General features: G+C 42.0%; 1 protein-coding gene across 5 annotated transcripts in view; it reads right to left on the reverse strand.

Annotated features, from left to right (window-relative positions):
• Nucleotides 1-20,296, reverse strand: part of zbtb44 (zinc finger and BTB domain containing 44) — a 37,430-nt gene that overhangs the window by 15,717 nt on the left and 1,417 nt on the right. For 3 of the 5 annotated variants that reach the window (XM_061681229.1, XM_061681228.1, XM_061681226.1), the window contains exons 2-5: nt 13,299-14,394; nt 12,917-13,001; nt 12,382-12,533; nt 4,929-5,229 (exon numbers count right to left, since the gene is read on the reverse strand). In XM_061681229.1, coding sequence (XP_061537213.1) covers nt 4,929-5,229; nt 12,382-12,533; nt 12,917-13,001; nt 13,299-14,358 — 1,598 coding nt within the window. In that variant the 5' untranslated portion in view covers nt 14,359-14,394. Of the gene's footprint in view, nt 1-4,928; nt 5,230-12,381; nt 12,534-12,916; nt 13,002-13,298; nt 14,395-14,996; nt 15,509-20,296 lie in introns of those variants that run through there. The other 2 variants (XM_061681225.1, XM_061681230.1) reach the window with 2 other exon arrangements.

Raw genomic sequence — 20,296 nt, forward strand, 5'->3', positions numbered from 1 at the left:
GTACAACCATATGCCACACAATAAACCATCGTGACATAGCTAAATCATACGACAACAAATATACAAGGAGGGGAACAACACAATGTAACAATAACACACAACACCGAATGAACAGGCTGTTTGGCTAGTGTTACATCACAGCGCCAGATAGAACTGAAAAACGGAAGGCACTAGATGCAAAAAGCAGAAGGCGCATTCTGCATCATATTTATCTATTTAACTACTGTATATCTGCTATATAATCACTTTGAAATGGCCGATGTGATTTGTAAAGGGGTTCTAGAGTTATCAACAACATTTTTAACATCTTTGTCCTCTGACCTTTTAGCACTCTCATTCTAGAAAATAATTGACAAAAACATTGTCTGTTACATTTCATTCATCACTATTACCAACTTCAAAGGCTAATCCCAAACACATCCTCCAGGAAAATAATAAGTATAGTATTTTTCCGTTTTTATTGGCCATTTCTGAATTTGAAGTGACATTCTGTGTTGTGACATAATCCCTAACAACGCACCGTCGCTTACATTTAACACTAACATCCGTAAACTAATTAGATAATTGTAGGCGTGTTTCCTAATTAATACAAGATGTACCAGCGGATCAGCTCTTGTCGCCGATTTTACGTGATCTTCGAGGTTCCGCTGAGTCAACAACCAGGGCCACGACCCGTAGCACCTCAATGCTAAAATACCAAAGACCAGTGCGACAAATACGACACTGGCTGATCTGATGAGCATAAATGTTGCTTAAACGTAAGAGTAGCAATAGAGGAGGTCCGCTCCAGAGGTGGGTAGAGTAGCCAATTATTGTACTCAAGTAAGAGTACTGCTACTTTTAAATGTGACTCAAGTAAAACTAAAAAGTAGTCCTCCAAAAAATTATTTGAGTAAGAGTAAAAAGTACACAGTGAAATAATTACTCAAGTACTGAGTAAATAGTGAGTAACTGATTTTTTTTTAACCACAGCATGAACATCCATTTTCTGTGCCGCTTCTCCTCACTAGGGTCGCGGGCGTGCTGGAGCCAATCCCAGCTAACTCTGGGCGAGAGACGAGGTACACCCTGAACTGGTCGGACAGTATTCAGATTCTCTTACATTTTTCACTTTGTTATATTGCAGCCATTTGTTAAAATAATTTAAGTTCGTTTTTTTTACTCAACGTACACACAGCACCCCATATTGACAGAAAAAAAATGTAATTGTTGACATTTTTGCTGATTTATTAAAAAAAGAAAAACTGAAATATCACACAGCCATTAGTATCAGACTCTTCCCTGTGACACTCATATATTTAACTCGCTGTTCATTTCTTCTGATCATCATTGAGATGGTTGAACACCTTCATTGGAGTCCAGCTGTGTTTCATTATACTGATTGGACAAGGAAAGCCACACACCCGTCTATATAGGACCTTACAGCTCACATTGCATGTCAGAGAAAATGTGAATCATGAGGTCAAAGGAACTGCCTGAAGAGCTCAGAGACAGAATTGTGGCAAGGCACAGATCTGGCCAAGGTTACAAGAAAGTTTCTGTTGCACTTAAGGTTCCTAAGAGCACAGTGGCCTCCATAATCCTTAAATGGAAGAGGTTTGGGACGACCAGAACCCTTGCTAGAGCTGGCCATCCGGCCAAACTGAGCAATCGGGGAGAAGAGCCTTGGTGAGAGAGGTAAAGAAGAACCCAAAGATCACTGTGGCTGAGCTCCAGAGATGCAGTCGGGAGATGGGAGAAAGTTCTAGAAAGTCAACCATCACTGCAGCCCTCCACCAGTTGGGGCTTTATGGCAGTGTGGCCCGACGGAAGCCTCTCCTCAGTGCAAGACACATGAAAGCCCACATGGAGTTTGCTAAAAAACACCTGAAGGACTCCAAGATGGTGAGAAATAAGATTCTCTGGTTTGATGAGACCAAGATAGAACTTTTTGGCCTTAATTCTGAGCGGTATGTGTGGAGAAAATCAGCTCATTACCTGTCCAATGCAGTCCCAACAGTGAAGCATGGTGGTGGCAACATCATGCTGTAGGGGTGATTTTCAGCTGCAGGGACAGGACGACTGGTTGCAATCGAAAGAAAGATGAATGCGGCCAAGTACAGGGATATCCTGGACAAAAACCTTCACCAGAGTGCTCAGGACTTCAGACTGGGCAGAGGTTACACCTTCCAACAAGATAATGACCCTAAGCACACGGCTAAAATAACAAAAGAGTGGCTTCAGAACATCTCCATGACTGTTCTTGAATGGCCTAGCCAGAGCCCTGACTTAAACCCAATTGAGCATCTCTAGAGAGACCTGAAAATGGCTGTCCACCATCGTTCACCATCCAACCTGACAGAAGTGGAGATGATCTGCAAGAAAGAATGGCAGAGGAACCCGAAATCCAGGTGTGAAAAACTTGTTACATCATTCCCAAAAAGACTCATGGCTGTATTAGCTCAAAAGGGTGCTTCTACTAAATACTGAGTGAGCAAAGGGTCTGAAAACTTATGGCTGTATGATATTTCAGTTTTTCTTTTTTAATATTTTTTTTCTGTCAATATGGGGTGTTGTACATTGAGGGGGAAATGAACTTAAATGATTTTAGCAAATGGCTGCAATATAACAAAGAGTGAAAATTTTAAGGGGGTCTGAATACTTTCCCCACTGTACATATACATATTTACACACACACACACACACACACACACACACACACACACACACACACACATATATATATATATATATATATATATATATATATAAAATATTTCTTAACACAAAAAAGTCATGTGTATTGCAAGAGACTAACACTAACATGTATTAGGGATGCCGCTATCGAATATTTTTTAGAATCGATTACTCTTATTGATTATTCCACCAGATGAATCAAATAATCTGATAAAAATGTATTTTGCAATAAGCAGTCAATGGGTTCATTGACTGGTTATTGTTTTTTATTTGGTAGTGTTTAAAGGTCCCTTATTTTGACTATTTAGACCTTCATAGAGTGACTCTCAAACATGGACTTGGTATAAAAGTGTCAATTTCATTTGACATACGAGCGTCCAGAAAAGGCCCCTCTGACAGCTACTTATGTTTGACCCAGTTTTATATCCGCTTTATCCCCTTCCGCCCCTCGGTGTGGAAGACCGTCCCCTTTCCTCTGATTGGTTCCCTCCGTACAGAACACCCAACCCTCAATACTTGTGCGAGCACACGTGTTTGTTAAGTTGACAGCGCTGGTTCGGAAGCAGAGGGGCAGGTAAAGATCTTCGCTAGTGACATAGATAAGCTTGAGAAATTTCAATGACCTGATTTCAGGCCTCTCAGCAGAAAAACATCTGGAACTCCGGAATGCGCGGATAATTTAAATTCATATTTCACATTAACTGAGGCACCCTTGAGCCAACATAACATCCCAAATACTAGAAAAAGTTGGTTTGGTAAAATATGGGACCTTTAATGATTAAAGAAAACCAAATAATAATTCAGCAATATCACACAAGTGGGTGCAACCATTATTCGCAGTTCAGCAATAAGAAATTCACCTATTCGCGGATTGCAAACATGGCAAAAAGGTAGAATTTTGTTCTTTTTTTTTCAGAGCAAGATAGAACATAGTAGCCAGGTATTCCAAATGATTCACATACTTTTTCTTGCAACTAGAAAAGTTGCTTTCTTTTGTAGAGACCAAATGTGTGATTTGAAAGTCCTGGACTAGAAAACATCTCAGGCCAATGGTCTGTTTGAGTTGCTCAAATGTGGAATGAGGAATAACAACATACACTCACCTTACACTACTATACTGTACATTGTGTTGTGACACTTTATGGGCTGACCAGCTAACAAAACATCCACCACCCTATTGGGTAATTTAAATCATACTTGATAAAGAATACAGTATTCCCTCACTACATCTCAGTTTACCTATGGTGGATTCGGTACGGATTCTTTTTTTTTCATATTCATATTGTGCATAATTCGCCATATCGTGGGATTTTGAGTGTATTTTGCAATTATTTTTACGTGAAATAAATGCTGACTAGCCTAAAAATAATCAAACTAATAAAAAAATTAAATTTCATTAAAACACATTACAAAGAATAAAATGTACTTAGTGTAAAGTACTATTGTTTGAGAGTAAAGAATATGTCTGTTGGAGTATGGTAGAGGTTAACAGGAGAGTAGTGAATATTAATAAGAGTCTGGGGAGATTCATACAGCTTTAAAATATGTGTAAATAATCAAAACATAACAAAATGTGGTCGCTACTTTGTGGATTTCACATACAGTATTGTGGGGGTTGTCCAGAACCTAACCACCGCGATAACCTATGGATTATTGTACTCTATACCAGTGGTTTTCAAAACTTTTACACCAAGTACCACCTTAAAAGAATTTTGCTCTCTTAGGACCACCATCAAGAGCAACATTAATATACAGTGGTCTAATATTTCTAAATGATTTAATGCATATATATTGTATTTAAAAGTTAAATAAAACTGAATTTTAACAAATATATTGTGCTTTAATTTATTTCTTTTTTTTAAGCCACTGTAACATTATGCATAGTTTGAACATTCAATTGATTCTTTCGCATACAAATAGAGGTTACCGGTGTACCTATAGTGGTACTTCTACCACACTTTGAGAATCACTGCTCTAAACAATATTTACTTGCAATTTCTGGTTGTTGTCATTCTGTGACTTAAACTCACTCCACTCCATTTCATTTAATGGACATTTATCAGAAAACCCCGCCAAAAGACACACTTTAAAGTCAAAACCTCAAAAACAATTAGACATCCTTAAGTATGTAGAGTAAGAAAACAGAGTTACAGTACATTAATGTCACATACTGAAATCAATATAATAGAGATATTTTCTGACCCCGAATTGATCTGAGTGAATGATGGGTTTAGCGCCCATGGACTCCTCACCTGCTCTGGAAGTAGTTTGCTAGTTCGGATGCCTCATGGTTCAGACTCCTCAGGTGTACAATTAAATTGCCAGAGTTGGTGAACATGGCGCCGCACGTTTTGCACTCATAAATCCGCGGCTTGCGGATTATGTGTCGGGAGACCCTCATGTGGTGCTTATATTCACCGAAGGACGTGAATGTGGCGCTACAAATCTGGCACCGGAAACAGCGTTTACCTTCGTGCTTCAGCCGATGCATCTTTAGGGAGTAGGCCCGTGTAAACTTTTTCCCACAGCGGTCACACTGGAAAGGCTTAATGCCTGGAGGAAAAAAGAAAATGAACACTTAGATTCAGATTCAGGTGCCTTCTGCATAGGCATGTTTAATACCTGTGTGGGTGATACCATAGGTCAAGGAAATTACTGTGTACAGTATTTTACAAATGACACTTTCACAGAATGGCAACAATGAAATGAATGAATGAAAACACTATGAACGCTGGAGGATTCCAATAAAAAATTGAGATTTCTTCTCGTTAAAGGTTTATCTGGGGTGTGGGGGGGACACAGATACATCGCCCGCTATATCACTGTTCACGCTTCACGGTGATTTTCACATTTCTTGTAGGTGTTATCAGTTGTTTATCATCTTTCTATACTATTTGTATAATATTTTTCTGTTATCCATTGGTCTTGCACTCTTGTAATACATTGTGTTTAAATTTGTTTGTATTTTTACAAAAATATAAGTGCCTTAAATGCTATGAAAACATGCGTAGGGTGTACCTGTACAGTATTTAAATAGGGTATTTCTATATTGCAGATTTTCACTTATTGCGGGAGGTGGACTGGAGTGAAACCCCCGCGATGGAAGGGGGGGATTTACTGCATACAGATAGTCAGCTTATACAGTAAATGGATACCCAATGTATTAACATATAAATAACTACTTTATGAACCAATAAATAACCATTTTACATACAGATAACCAGCTGATGAGAAAATTACCTGGTGTTAATTAAAACTTTTTCATCCTTTTAGGCTTGTATGTGAAGTCCTTTAACCTACCCAAACCATTCCTTTTTAGAGCAGTGGAAGTGGGAAGATGAGCATGTTGTAACGGTTATCTCAGGTGTTTCTGATCTCACAGCAGTCAGTATGGCCTCGAGGTGGGGAGGTGAATTGGCCAAACTTTTTTTTAGCTTTTCAGATAAACCTGTCTAAATTTGCGAGCAATTCTGTCTGTTTAAGCAGCTGGCATTTTGATTTGATAGACAGTTTCATTAGTACTCTTTTATCTTTAAAATGATCATTGACAAAGACTGACCAGAGGCTCCGGAATTTGAAATGACAAATCACATTCGGCTATGACGAGACACACACACACACACACACACACACACACACACACACACACACACACACACGAGTGTATTTTATGGTGACATTCTCATTCAGTCATAGAAACCGCTGTGGCAGTAGCGTATATTAGTAAAATAAAAATTTTATTAATTTAGGAGTAAAGAATAAGATGGAAGCAAAGCCTGCGTTACTTCCGGTTTAGCGTAGTTTTAAGTTTAATTGTTAAAATCAAACTAATTTTATCTAGTAAAGGGGTACCACGTCACTTTTTATGTGGAGAATTTTTAGGGAAGGTGACGAGAAACCTTTTTATCAGTCTCGTAATCTGAAGGTTGCTACACTTTATGACATTTTGAGTTCTAGATGACAGAGGTTTACTGAAACTCAGAACATACACAAAATACAACCAGGGATCTAGTGGGAAACACACAAAGGGGTCCGACTAAAGAAAGAAAATAACACTAATAATGATAAAACGAAGGAAAATAGGCGTACGAAAAGGGACATCAACAACATCCTGTGTTGGACTAAAGTGTGGACGGGAGTGAGAGCGAGAGAGGACAAAGTTGAGATTTTGTCTGAAGCTAGTAATTTCCCCAAGATTATTAGGCACAAATATTGTACATTCTAGCAAAAGTTTGCCGTGTCTACTCACGAGCGGAAATTCAAGCTGGTGGGTGGTAGTCTCTCTCTGGAAGTGGCTCAGGAAGCAAGGCGACAGATTTGGTTGCAGCAGAAAAAGATGTAGAAAAATAAAACAAGAAACAAAAGATGAAAAATTGTAGTTTGTCACACCTCCTTGGGAGAGTATGAACATCTCTCTTCCTGCCTTTTTTGTGGCTCGCTGGCAATTTCAGAGCGATCAGGCTTGGCTGGAAGCGTACCTGGTACCGAAGTAGCAGCTGCTCTGATCGCCTAGCGGTGAAACACGGAGCTGTCTCTATACCCAAGGCCCGTGGTTACAGAGCCGTGTGCCCGAACAAAGAAAGGGCAGGGGCGAGCTGCCAGCAAGAGGAGAGAAAAAACACGAGAGCGAAAACACACGAGTGCCTGAGTTAAGTACCACAGGGGCCTGTCAAAGAGAGACGGAGAAGACCACATCCATCAGCTTGAATATTGTCTACAAATTTGATAAAATGGGTTTAAAATCCATCCATCCATCAATTTTCATCACCGGTTATCCTCACTAGGCTCATATATTAATATAAAATAACCTCAACTTGGTTCTCTCTTTACTCACAGGTCAAGCACATCGAATGTTTATACTTTAGTTTTGGAAAATCAACTGCTTATGATTCAAATCACATTTCATGCTGCTTGGAGGCAAGTCAAGATAAACAATTCTCAAAATATCACAGTTGCATTTGTAAAGTTGACACACCGACACACACATCAAGGCAAACATTTGGAATATTTCTGCAGAGTTCATGAAATATTAAAACAGACATTGATCCTTGGTTACACATCAGACGAGCGCGCACGTTTGGATATTAAGCAAATAGTTTGTTTGCTGCATCCCATCGTCGATCGGTCCCTGTTGGGTTGTTGAGAGTTCAAACGAAGAAACGACTCCTTGATGACTGTAAACCAAGATTTCGAGGGGCCCTGCTAATTATTTTAGGGTCCAAAGCATCTTGTTGTGGGAGTCTCACAGCAGGGCGGCTTTGGAGGATGCCGTTTATCAAACCGTGGGGAGTCACTGTTTCAACTCCGTTTACGGGGAGCATGTCCACTACACAGGTAATGTACTAGTAAGAGTGAGCGCTTGAACCGAAGCTTTGTTGTTGGGGTCGGTTTTGTGACGAACAAGCAGTTCTTTTCCGCTGCTGCTGTTACATTATGAGCACACCACTGCAGATGCAAACCAGGCTCCTTGAGGCACAAACCTCCGAAAGATTTTCCAGCTCTACCTTTTTCCTCGAACCATGCCCAGCGTCATTTGTTTTTACAAATTTCTCAATTAATGCTGTGTCTTCAACATGTTTAATAAATGTAGCTTCCATTTTTTAAGATACGCAGATTTTGTGTCCGGGTTTGTCGTCACGCTAATAGGAAACAAGACCCGCCATCTGCCTCCGATTAGCTAGCATCTGTTGGTTGGACCCATACTCTCCTTTGATTCGCTATGGCAGCGGTGTTAAACACATGGCCCGCCAGGGGTTCCAATCCAGCCTGTGGGGATGGAGAACATATTCGCTGCTATTTTTCAGTAAACGTAACTGTTTTTGCCAATTTTGTCCCCCTGGAGAGCGCACTGACAACAGTTAAATAACATTGATGCACTTGTGAAGGCCAAACGGTGCCAAGTTTCAGGAGCATACCAATATAAAAGGCTGTGCCACCTTCGCACTACAGTTCCGGGAAAATAAATACCTTCTGTAGAAATATTTTAAGAAACTGAAAAATTTCACAAATCACAAAGTTTTAGTCAAAAGCTTCAGTTCAAAAGAGGTTAGTTTGGTACAACCTTTTTGTCTTTTGTTCATGCACTGCCACAACTGAATGGTGCGTGCTCACTGATTAATAATACTGTTGAAATCATTTTTGTTAAAAATTTCAGCTTGCTCATATGATTTGCAACAAAATCTGATAATCAATAAATGTGAATATTTCCCGAAGGTACTTCTACTTCTATATGGGCGGCACGGTAGACAGCTGGTCAGCACATCTGCCTCACAGTTCTGAGGTCCCGGGTTCAATTTCGGCCTCCCTTTGTGGAGTTTGCATGTTCTCCCCATGCCTGCCTAGGTTTTGTCCAGGTACTACAGGTTCCTCCTACATCTCAAAACCATGCATGGTTGGAGATAGGCACCAGCACTCCCGCGACCAGATAATTATGCGCTACGAAAAATGGATGGATGGATGTCGATTATTGAATTTTAAAAATGAAATGATTTCTTCCTAATTTGCAACAGAAATGATAGTGGATAGTGTTTTCATGCCTTTTTTACACAAAGAGCAAAATTCCAGACTTGGATTTTAATGAATGGTACGTTTCAAAATACAATGGAACCTCGACAGAACGGAATAATAGTCGGCTATATGGGACGACCCCATGCCCCTGTCTGTTACGTTGAAGCAATTTTTTTTCTATTAGGCCATATGCATTTATAATACTGTACAGTACAAAATTATTGTTTTGTTGTTTTTTTTCCATACCGGTGTGCTTGGTCATGGTAACATTGTTGACGTACAGTATTCAACATAGGCGAGTCGCTTTCACGAGCCAATAGGAATTGTTTCCTAGTTCCCAACCCAACGCTCAACCCAAAGGCGAATGGATCGACAAAAAACAAAATAAAAAATGTACTGTACCAAAAATAGCATGTTCCAGACTCCAAGGAATTGTGTTTTGTACTCTTCAGGGTTACCGTAATTTCTCGTGTATAATGCGCACCCCAAAGTTGACCCAAAAATTCTAGAAAACCCTTCTACCTAAGTATAATGCATTTTTACAATGCATGATTTTGCTTCAACCCATATGATCAAAACAAAGTTTTTTTTTCAAATTATTATTCTGAAGTAAAGCACTTTATTTGAACATAATACTTTTTTATTCTGAAGTAAAGCACTTTATTTGAACATAATACTTTTTTTATTTACTTGCTTTTAATTTGAAATTCAGCCTTACTTTTATTTAGTACATGAGAAAAAACACAGTTGTGCTCATATGTTTAATTACCATATTTTCACAACCATTAGGCGCACCGTATTAAAAGGTGCAGTCTCAGTTACGGGGTCTATTTCTTTATTTAACACATACATAAGGCGCACCGTATTATTGGACGCAGGCATGGTAAAACATACGCTAGCATGTTTTTAAAAAGGCAGAGGGAGCAAAACTGAGTTTGGTTGTACTTTATTGAAGTATTTAACAATGTACTCACGTTATTTTTTTATCAATCCTCATCCACAAATCTATCAAAGTCCTCCTCTTCTGTATCCAAAATGAACAGCTGGGCAAGTTCTCCATCAAACATGCCGGGTTCCCTCTCATCATTGTCGGAGTCAGTCTCGTTGCCGGGCGGCTGTTCAGCAATGATGCCGGCTTTCGTGAAACAGTCAAAGCAGATACCTTAGCTCAGGCATCCACAATCCATTCATATACGGTGGCGTAACTGTTGTGCGTATCGCTACCGTGTTGGTCCCATTCTTCTCTACAGTGAGGTTCACCGGGATGTCGAAAGTGAGCAGCACCTCGTCCGTGTTGGTGATGTGGTTGGGCTGGATGTATTTGTCGGCAATCTTTTTACTGCAGTAGGGGCGGAAGACGGCCAGCTTTTCCTTGTAATCCGCCGGAAGTTGCTGCGCCACGGTAGTCCTTGTCCGGATGGATAAATGGCGCAGTTTCATAAAACGAAAGCACCAAGACGGACCTCCTTGAAAAGTTCAATTTTCATTTCTTCTGCAAGCGTTATTGCCCTCAGTCGAATGGTGACTGTAGAGACCCTTCTCCCGGCTGTTTTTTGATCATTAATCTATTGCTCGAGTTGGTCTTCCAACTCGGGCCACCACGCCTTGTTTCCGCGGAAACTCAGCTTCGTCTTCTTGACTTGGCGAAGCTCGTTTTCCTGCTTCCTCCACTTGCGAACCATGGATTTGTTGACCTTGAATTCTCTTGCGGCTGCTCGATTCCCATGTTCCTCCGCGTAACTGATAGCTTTCAGTTTAAACTGTGGTTCGTAAGCGTGTCTCTTCATAGGTGCCATTTTCGGGGGTCCTTAGCCAAACCGATGCACATACCGGCGCTATATACTTACTGGGGGTGTGTCTTTCGCCTCCTCTGTCACGCGCACCCTTCCCCCTTTACGTCCGCATGCTGTCCTCAGTCACGTCCGCCTTCCTCTATATCAGCAGCGTGTCGGCAGGTAATGCTCCCAGTCAGTCAAGCGGAGCGCTCATCAAAGTCACACAACATTTACAGATTTCTCGGTGCACACATAAGGCGTTCCGTATTATAAGGCGCCCCGTCCATTTTGGAGAAAATTTAAGACTTTTAAGTGCGCCTTATGGTCGTGAAAATACGGTACCCAGGCAGAATTTGTAAGATGGGTACAATTCTTTAAAGAAAACATTAAGGGCTAGGCGAAACACATTTCATTTTATTTTAATGGGATTCAAATTAAACTGTCAAGCATTTCAGAAAAACATTATCATAAAACAAAACATAACCATAACGAAATGAATGATGGTTGTTGTTCAGTCATATTAAAAAAAAAAAAAAACGATTTCACAAATTCTGCCAGGGTATCTAAACTTATGAGCACAACTGTACATGCAGTCATACGTACCCCCTGTCATATTGGAATGAAAGTGAAAGTGTAGGTTACACCTTTTTCCTAACCTCCAGATGGCAGCATATTAGAATGAAAGTGTACACTTTTCTCATAACCTCTAGGTGGCGGTGACGTTGGAATGAAAGTGTACAGCTTTTTCATAACCTCTAGATGGCGGCATACATTTATAAAATGTGAATTATCATTTTTCATTTTCCCCTATACCTATGTATAATGCGCACTACTGACTTTTGATCATTCTTTTGGGGGGAAAAAAATCACATTATACACGAGACATTACAGTAACACTGCAGCCCTGCCGCTCTCTCACTGTGCAGCTCTCTATGTACAATAGACAATAGAAATAACCATCATCACATGGCCGCCAGGTCAATGTGGCACATTCAACATGGCTGGTATGTAGGCACGGGAAGCATGGCTTTTGGAATTGGATCTAGTCATATTGTATATTTGTGACCAGGAAATACGTCAGTCCCATTTTCTGCCTGCATTGCGCTACAGCGCCAGTAAAAAACAGCGACCAATTGTGGAACTGACTTGGTCAATGGCATTTTAAGTGACAAATGGAAACTATTTTTGGACACGATCAGTCGCGACGGTCCGTTTCATACGATATCTGTTACATTGGGGAATGTTTTATCGAGGTTCTGCTGTATATACAGTACTGTAATCCCTGCCCTTTTTTATATTTTAATCACTGGCATGGGTAGCAACAGTAATATTGAGGGTAACACATCATTCTGATATTCTGACATTTTATATTTTTTCTCAGAAACTGTTGACTGTTGTGTGAAATGTTCACGTCTTTACCTACCGGAATGTATGAGCATGTGCTGCTTCAGGTTTTGAATGCGAGTGAATCGAACTCCACAGGTTGGACACTGAAAGGGCCTGTCAGGGGCATTGGTGCCAGGCCGGGCTGACGGGCCGATATAGAGGTGGTAAGGATATTGAATACCCTCTAACCTGAAACACCAAATAAGTACACATTTAGCTTCCAAAATGATATCTCAATCTTTAATAATGTGAGTGCGAATGTTTGTTTGTTTGTATGTGCCCTGCGATTGGCTGGCAACCAGTTCAGGGTGTACCCTGCCTCCTGCCTGATGATAGCTGGGATGGGCTAATTATGGGATAATAATAATTCATTTTAGACTGAGTTTTATGTTTTATGTGCCCTGCGATTGGCTGGCAACCAGTTCAGGGTGTACCCTGCCTCCTGCCCGATGATAGCTGGGATGGGCTAATTATGGGATAATAATAATTAATTTTAGACTGAGTTTTATGTTTTATTTTATGGTCTTTCCCACTTTTGACTTGCTTTGTTCCAAGCCTAAACAAATTGATACCTTTCATCATCCTCTGCATGTCTTTCAGCATTAGAGGTGCTCTGCATAGATGGCAAGCCCTCTGACACGCCCTCATCCATTGATCCTGAAAACACAAACACAAAACACACACACACACACACACACAAACACACACACGCACACACACAAAATGAAAACATGTTCAGAGAATGGATGGATGGATGGATGGATGTGTGTGTGTTTTTTCTGAATTTCGATTTTGCATTTCTCTCACAAAGTATCTTTAAACTGATAATGAGAGAGGTTTGACAATTGTAGATGATTAATTGATTATTAAAATAATTGTTAGGTGCAGCTCTAATTTTACCTTAACTGAAGCACATGAGACAAGTGTCTTATTTTGTAGCACAAATAATCCCACCTATGGATGATGACTGTGGACTGATGAGGAGATCCTCCTGAACCTGTTCACTTCCTGGCACCGTCTGTTGATCGTTGAGTGAGCTCTGGGAGGCACTGACAGCGTGGGTGGATGACTCTTGGACCTCCTCATCACTGAGGCGCTCCACTTTCACCCTAACATCTTCTTCCTCCGCTGGCCCAGGTGGCGACACTGCCTTGGAGCTTTCACACGTCAGAAAGTCACTGAGTCGCCGACCAACCACCACCTCAGAAGTAGCTGTGGCTGCCTGCTCTTGGCACCGGGAGCTCTGCGGAAGCTTTGATTTGTCCGAGTGGAATCTCCTATCAATGCCGAATGGGAACGTCCACGGGAAGGCTAGGGAGGACTCCACAGGCTGGGCTGTGCTGTCTGTAAATGAGGGGGATGGATTGGAAACCTGGGGAGAGGTATTGACCATCTGTGTCGTGCATTTGAGAGGACTCTCAGGTGAAGCCATGGCTACGAAACTCTTCCGTTTCCGGCGTGATTCACGGCAAACTGGAACATTTCTCTCCATTACACTACAGTCAGATGACACAGGAGACACGCTGTCATGAAGTGGCGTTAGGGCACAGTTCGAAGAGGCACTCTCAGTTGCTGAATCATGGGGTTTACTTGCTGCAAGTGTGTTGTTGCCGTTGTTATTTGGACTCCATAAAATACTCGACTTCATGAACTCTGAACACGTACTTGCGACTGTGAACATCTGCATGTAACTCGCAGCTGCAAGGACATCAATAATATTTTCTGTGCTGATGGAGAGCGTAGACGTGTAGGCGTATTCCAGCAGAGGAGCGAAGCCACTAACTGTCACATGGTGAAGGTCCAACACAAACTTCTCCTCCTCGGGCCGACCCACCAGTTTTGAGCGGAAGAATTCACTGCAGCAGGCCAGGACCACTTTATGGGCCAGGAAATGTTTGTCTTGCACCCTGATGGTAACGTCACACAAGTGACCTTGGTTACGCAAATTGTTGAGCTTTTCGAGCATCTCCTGGCTGTGGGATGTTGAGCAATGGGTAAAGGTTTTGACTCCCATGTTAGTTAGCTTCTGAACATGTAGAGAAAAGGTGTCCTACAAAGACAAACAAAGTATTTAGCAAATAGTCTTCTAGAGAAGTGAGCTTGTGTCGTCAGTTACTACTGTCCATAATTAGAAATGCTTAATTTTATAACGAACCAGGATTTGCACTTGCACAACTAGAATAATACATTATAACTAAACAGCCAGTGGAGTTTTTCTGTGTCGCATGCTTGTTAAATGTATTCGTGATCGCCAAGAACAATCCTCAAACTTGAATGGCCCTGAAGTCATACAATCCGGTTAGCCGGGCATATTACACATACCAATATGAGAAAAAGTATAAGGTTAAAAAAAAATAAGGTACAGAATCTTTGGATTCCTCCAACGTCGCATCACTATTCATTCAAACACACGTGTACCGGCTCGATTGCCTTTTTAAATGGCCAGGTTGATCACCATCAATTTGAAGACTGTATCCAAGATGGTGACTACCCGTGTGGACCCCTCGGTTACGTGCTCTCTAGTATTGTCTTTGGAGACATTATGCGACTCACTTACACAAGGGAAGACTTGTTAAGCATCAGGGAGCCTACCCCGGACTTTCTTTCATCAACTTTCGCAAATCCGCTCAGTTTTTTCCCCGATTTACTTACCAACTGTGGTCTTTGGCGCATGGAGTCAAAGGCGATGCCACAGAGGAAAGGGAGCCGGCATCCAAGTTAAGCTCCGCAAGGGAGCGTAAAGATTGCCGTTTCTGTCGATCCACCTTGCGAATCTCCGCTCCCTACCCAACAAAATGGACGAGCTTCATCTTCTGATGAAGACCAGTAAAGACTTCGGCTGTTGGGCCGCACTGTGCTTTACGGAGACTTGGCTTTGTGAGGGTGTCCACGATGGCGGCGTAATGCTTCCCGGCTTCCATCTTCACCGGGCAGACCGCGTCATGGAGTTATCGGGGAAAACAAAAGGCGGCGGGATATGCTTCTATATCAATGAAAAATGGTGTTGGGACATCACGGAGCTCAGCACACACTGCAGCCCGCATTTAAAGTGGGTGTTTTTGAACTGGACTCCATTCTATTCGCTGCGTGCATTTGCATCTTTCATTCTCACCGGTGTTTACATTCCGCCTCAAGCTAACACGAACGCCGCCTTGCTAAAGCTCGCTGAACAAGTAAACAAAATTGAAAAAAAAACAGCCGGACTCACCCCTCATTATTCTCGGGGACTTTAACAAAGCTAAACTCAACCACAAACTCCCAAAATACAAGCAGCACATCCACTGTCCTACCAGGAAAAACAACATTTTAGACCACTGCTATACTACGCTAAATAATGCATACCGTGACATACCTCGTGCAGCCCTGGGCTCGTCTGATCAATGCTTAATTCACTTAATACCAACATACAGGCAAGACCTTAAATGCACAAATCCTACAGTAAAGAGTGAAAAAGTGGACCAATGAAGCAAAGATTGAACTTCAAAGCTGGTTAGACTGCACAGACTGGAGTGTCTTTGAAAATTCAGCTGGCAGCCTGGATGACTATCCAAGTGGGGACAGGGCCCTGTATAATCGCACTAATCGCACTGACTAAAGAAATTAACATTGCAAAGAGAAACTATGCAGTAACGTTAGAAAAACAGTTTAGCACTAATTACTCTAAATCAGTCTGGCATGCATTACAATCGCTAACAAATTACAACCGACGATCCCCCCCAAGCTGAGAACAATAGTAGACTAGCCGATAACTTGGAACACCTTCTGCAGATTTGAAAAGGACACTTTCACACCCCACACCCACACAGCCGCACCACTGACCACAATCACACCTCTGACTTCTGCGTTGACCATCCACGAACAGGATGTGAGACGCATCTTCAAACAACAAAAGATTAACAAAGCTGCAGGCCCAGACCTTGTGTCCCCATCCAGCCTCAAAGTCTGCGCGGACCAGCTCGCTCCAGACTTCACACAGATCTTCAACAGATCTCTGGAACTGTCCAAAGTACCATCCTGTTTCAAACGCTCCACCATCATCCCAGTACCCAAGAAACCTGCAATCTTGGGACTGAATGACTACAGGCCTGTCACCTTGACATCTGTGGTCATGAAGTCCTTTGAACGCCTCGTGCTGGACCACCTCAAGAGCGCCACAGGTCCCCTGCTAGACCCCCTGCAGTTTGCCTACTGAGCAAACAGGTCCGCGGCTGATGCAATCAACATGAGAATGCACTTCATCCTAGAACACCTCGACGGCGCAGTGACCTACGCGAGGATCCTGTTCGTGGACTTCAGCTCTGCATTCAACACCATCATCCCCGAACTCCTCTCATCCAAGCTTCTCCAGCTCATCGTCTCGCCTGCCATCTGCCAGTGGATTTACAGCTTTCTGACGGGCAGGACACAGCAGGTGAGGCTGGGGGACACCACCTCATCTACATGCACTACCAGCACCGGGGCCCCCCAAGGTTGTGTCCTCTCCCCGCTGCTCTTCTCTCTCTACACAAGCGACTGCAGCTCAACGCACCCGGCTGTCAAACTCCTAAAGTTTGCAGATGACACCGCAGTCATCGGTCTCATGAACGACTGCGACGAGTCTGCGTATCGACAGGAAGTGGAGCGGCTGGAGCTGTGGTGCGGCCGAGACAACCTGGAGCTAAACACGCTCAAGACTGTAGAGATGATTTTGGACTTCAGGAGGCATCCTTCGCCACAGCTGCCCCTCACGCTGTCCATCTGCCTTGTGTCAACCGTCGAGACCTTCAAGTTCCTGGGAATTACAGTCTGTCAGGACCTGAAGTGGGAGTTCAACAGAAACTCCATCCTCAAAAAGGCCCAGCAGGGGATGTACAACCCCAATTCCAATGAAGTTAGGACGTGGCACTAACACAGCCCCATACCATCAAAGATGCTGGCTTTTGAACTTTGCGTCCATAATAGTCCGGATGGTTATTTTCCTCTTTCGCCCGGAGGACATGACGTCCACAATTTCACCCCAAAAACTTAAATGTGGACTCGTCGGACCACAGAACACTTTTCCACTTCGCATCAGTCCATCTTAGATGAACTCTGGCCCAGAGAAGCCAGCGCCGTTTCTGGGTGTTGTTGATAAATGGCTTTTGCTTTGCACAGTAGAGTTTTAAGTTTGTACTTACGGATGTAGCGCCAAACTGTATTTACTGACATTGGTTGTCTGAAGTGTTCCTGAGCCCATGTGGTGATATCCTTTACACATTGATGTCAGTTTTGATGAAGTGCCACCTGACGGATCGAAGGTCACGGGCATTCAATGTTGGTTTTCAGCCTTGCCGCTTACATGCAGTGATTTCTCCAGATTCTCTGAACCTTTTGATGATATTATGGACCGTAGATGATGATATCCCTAAATTCCTTGCAATTGTACGTTGAGGAACATTGTCCTTAAACTGAGACTATTTTCTCACGCACTTGTTCCAAAAGAAGTGAACTTCCCCCATCTTTGCTTGTGAATGACTGAGCAATTCAGAGACGCTCCTTTTATACCAAATCATGGCACTCACCTGTTCCCAATTAGCCTGTTCACCTGAGGGATGTTCCAAACAGGTGTTTGATGAGCAGTCCTCAACTTTCTCAGTCTTTTTTGCCACCTGTCCCAGCTTTTTTGGAACATGCTGCAGCCATAAAATTCTAAGTTAATGATTATTTGCTAAAAACAATAAAGTTTATCAGTTTGAACATTAAATATCCTGTCTTTGTAGTGTATTCAATTAAATATAGGTTGAACATGATTTGCAAATCATTGTATTCTGTTTATATTTATGTTTAACACAATGTCCCAACTTCATTGGAATTGGGGTTGTACTTCCTGGGGAAGCACGGCCTGCCACAGGAGCTGTTGAGGCAGTTCTACACAGTGGTCATCGAATCAGTCCTGTGTTCTTCCATCACAGTGTGGTTTGGTGCTGCTACAAAAAAGGACAAACTCCGACTGCAACGGATAATCAAAACTGCTGGAAAGCTTGTCGGTACCCCCCTACCCACCCTTGAGGACTTGCTGCCAGATCTAAGACAAGAGCATGCAAAATCCTCTTGGACCCTCCATATCCTGGTCACCAGCTCTTCCAGCTCCTTCCCTCAGGTAAGCGCTACCGAACAATGCAAACTAAAACAAGCAGACATTCCAACAGCTTCTTCCCTCTTGCCATTAACTTCTTAACTCGTTAACTTACAATTCCATTGCAACATTGCTGCCATTTTGTTTTTTTTTGTCTTGAGTTTGTTGTCACATTTCTGACAGGCCAATTATACATTACTCGTGCAGTCACTGTAGTAGTCTCGCCACGCTCCACTATTTGCATATCTGTTGTTGACCAATACTGGCCACTCATGTGTCGGAGTAGCATCTGCACCATTTGCACAATCGACTGAGTAGTATCTGCAACATTTGCATAATCGACATTGTCCCAGATTATCGCACTACTGGACACTTTAAACTGCATACATACATCGGCCCTTTGCACAATGGTCATTGCACCGGACTATTGCTCTATTCGTCATTCAAACTGCTTTCATTGCTAGAGAACTCATTGCTAGAGAAAAATTGTCAAAAAATAAAAACATTGTACCGGCATTACCAGATTACAAGCAACCTTTTATTGCTCAGTGACTGTTTTTCTCAATGTCTTTATGTGTCAAAAGTATTCTCTGTCAATTGAGTGTCTGTTGTCCTACTAGAGCGGCTCCAACTACCGGAGACAAATTCCTTGTGTGTTTTTGACATACTTGGCGAAATAAAGATGATTCTGATTTTCGGCATGATGAGAGTTTGTGCTTACGCACGACAAATCTGAACACCAATCTGAATGCTTTAATGTGTCCGAATTAGATTTTTAACAATGAACACACTTCAACATTGAGCTCATCTGAGAATTAATAAACAGTAAACACGAAAAGGTGAGAAGGTGAAAAGCTAAGAATAAGTGAGAATGTGATGTTTCTGGTATAGGGAAAAGCCGCAAATAAGTTGCATCATTGTTTGAATGGCAAGGACTAAATCTGCAGAAAAACGTTGGACCACAGTTGACAAAGTTTGACGACATCCCCTGAAAGTAACCATTTGGGCAAGGAAAAACTCAGAACCCCATTTGAGCTTATCTGTCCTGCTGCTCAGTGAAATATAGTACAAACAAATCTTCAAAAACAATACTAAAACAGTCACTGACCTTTTAAGATCATTTTTGGTTACTGCAGTAAGTGGAATTTCTGATATTTTGTTTGATTTTATTTTAAAACAGGAGATTTCAATGCAATTTGTGTACTGCTGGTTTGAACCAACCACTGCGGCACTAGACTTAAATAAAATGCAGTTTGCTGTATCACATCACTTCTGCATTTATTAGTGAGAGAACTTTGAAAAGCTTTATAGATGAACTAAAAGTGCATTGTGGACAGCTAAACAGCAACATTAACGCACTCGTGCACTCTTAAAAAAGGAGGGGTGGGTGATGGTGAATGGTGTGTTGAGGACTGAATGCCAGGTTATGTAACTCCAATCAAGGCAAGCCAGACGCATGTGGAGGCCAGTGAACTACAGGATGCTCAGCAGCTGTCTGTGAGACATGTTGACTCCTGAACCATGCGATTTTCCATCAAACAAAAGCTTGAGTGAAGGGGCTCCTGCAGGGAAAGCACACTCCCTGTCACACACAGACCAAATAAAGGTACCCCTGGACTGCATTGGCCTAATAAAAGCGAAGCGAATTATAGGCTTGGAGAAAAAAAAAATGAATACAAGACCATATAATGTCAACTTTCAGGGTTTAAGAGCTTCTCAGGCATTTATTTCTATGGAGAAGTTTGAAAAGGACTTGGAGTTGACACACTAAATTAGGATAGTTTGGATTACTATGCAGTATTATAAACACATTCTTCTGCAACATTGTATCGTTATTAAGGTTATTCTGCAACATTGA

This window comes from Phycodurus eques, chromosome 7 (assembly GCF_024500275.1).
Source record: "Phycodurus eques isolate BA_2022a chromosome 7, UOR_Pequ_1.1, whole genome shotgun sequence".
NCBI lineage: Eukaryota > Metazoa > Chordata > Actinopteri > Syngnathiformes > Syngnathidae > Phycodurus > Phycodurus eques.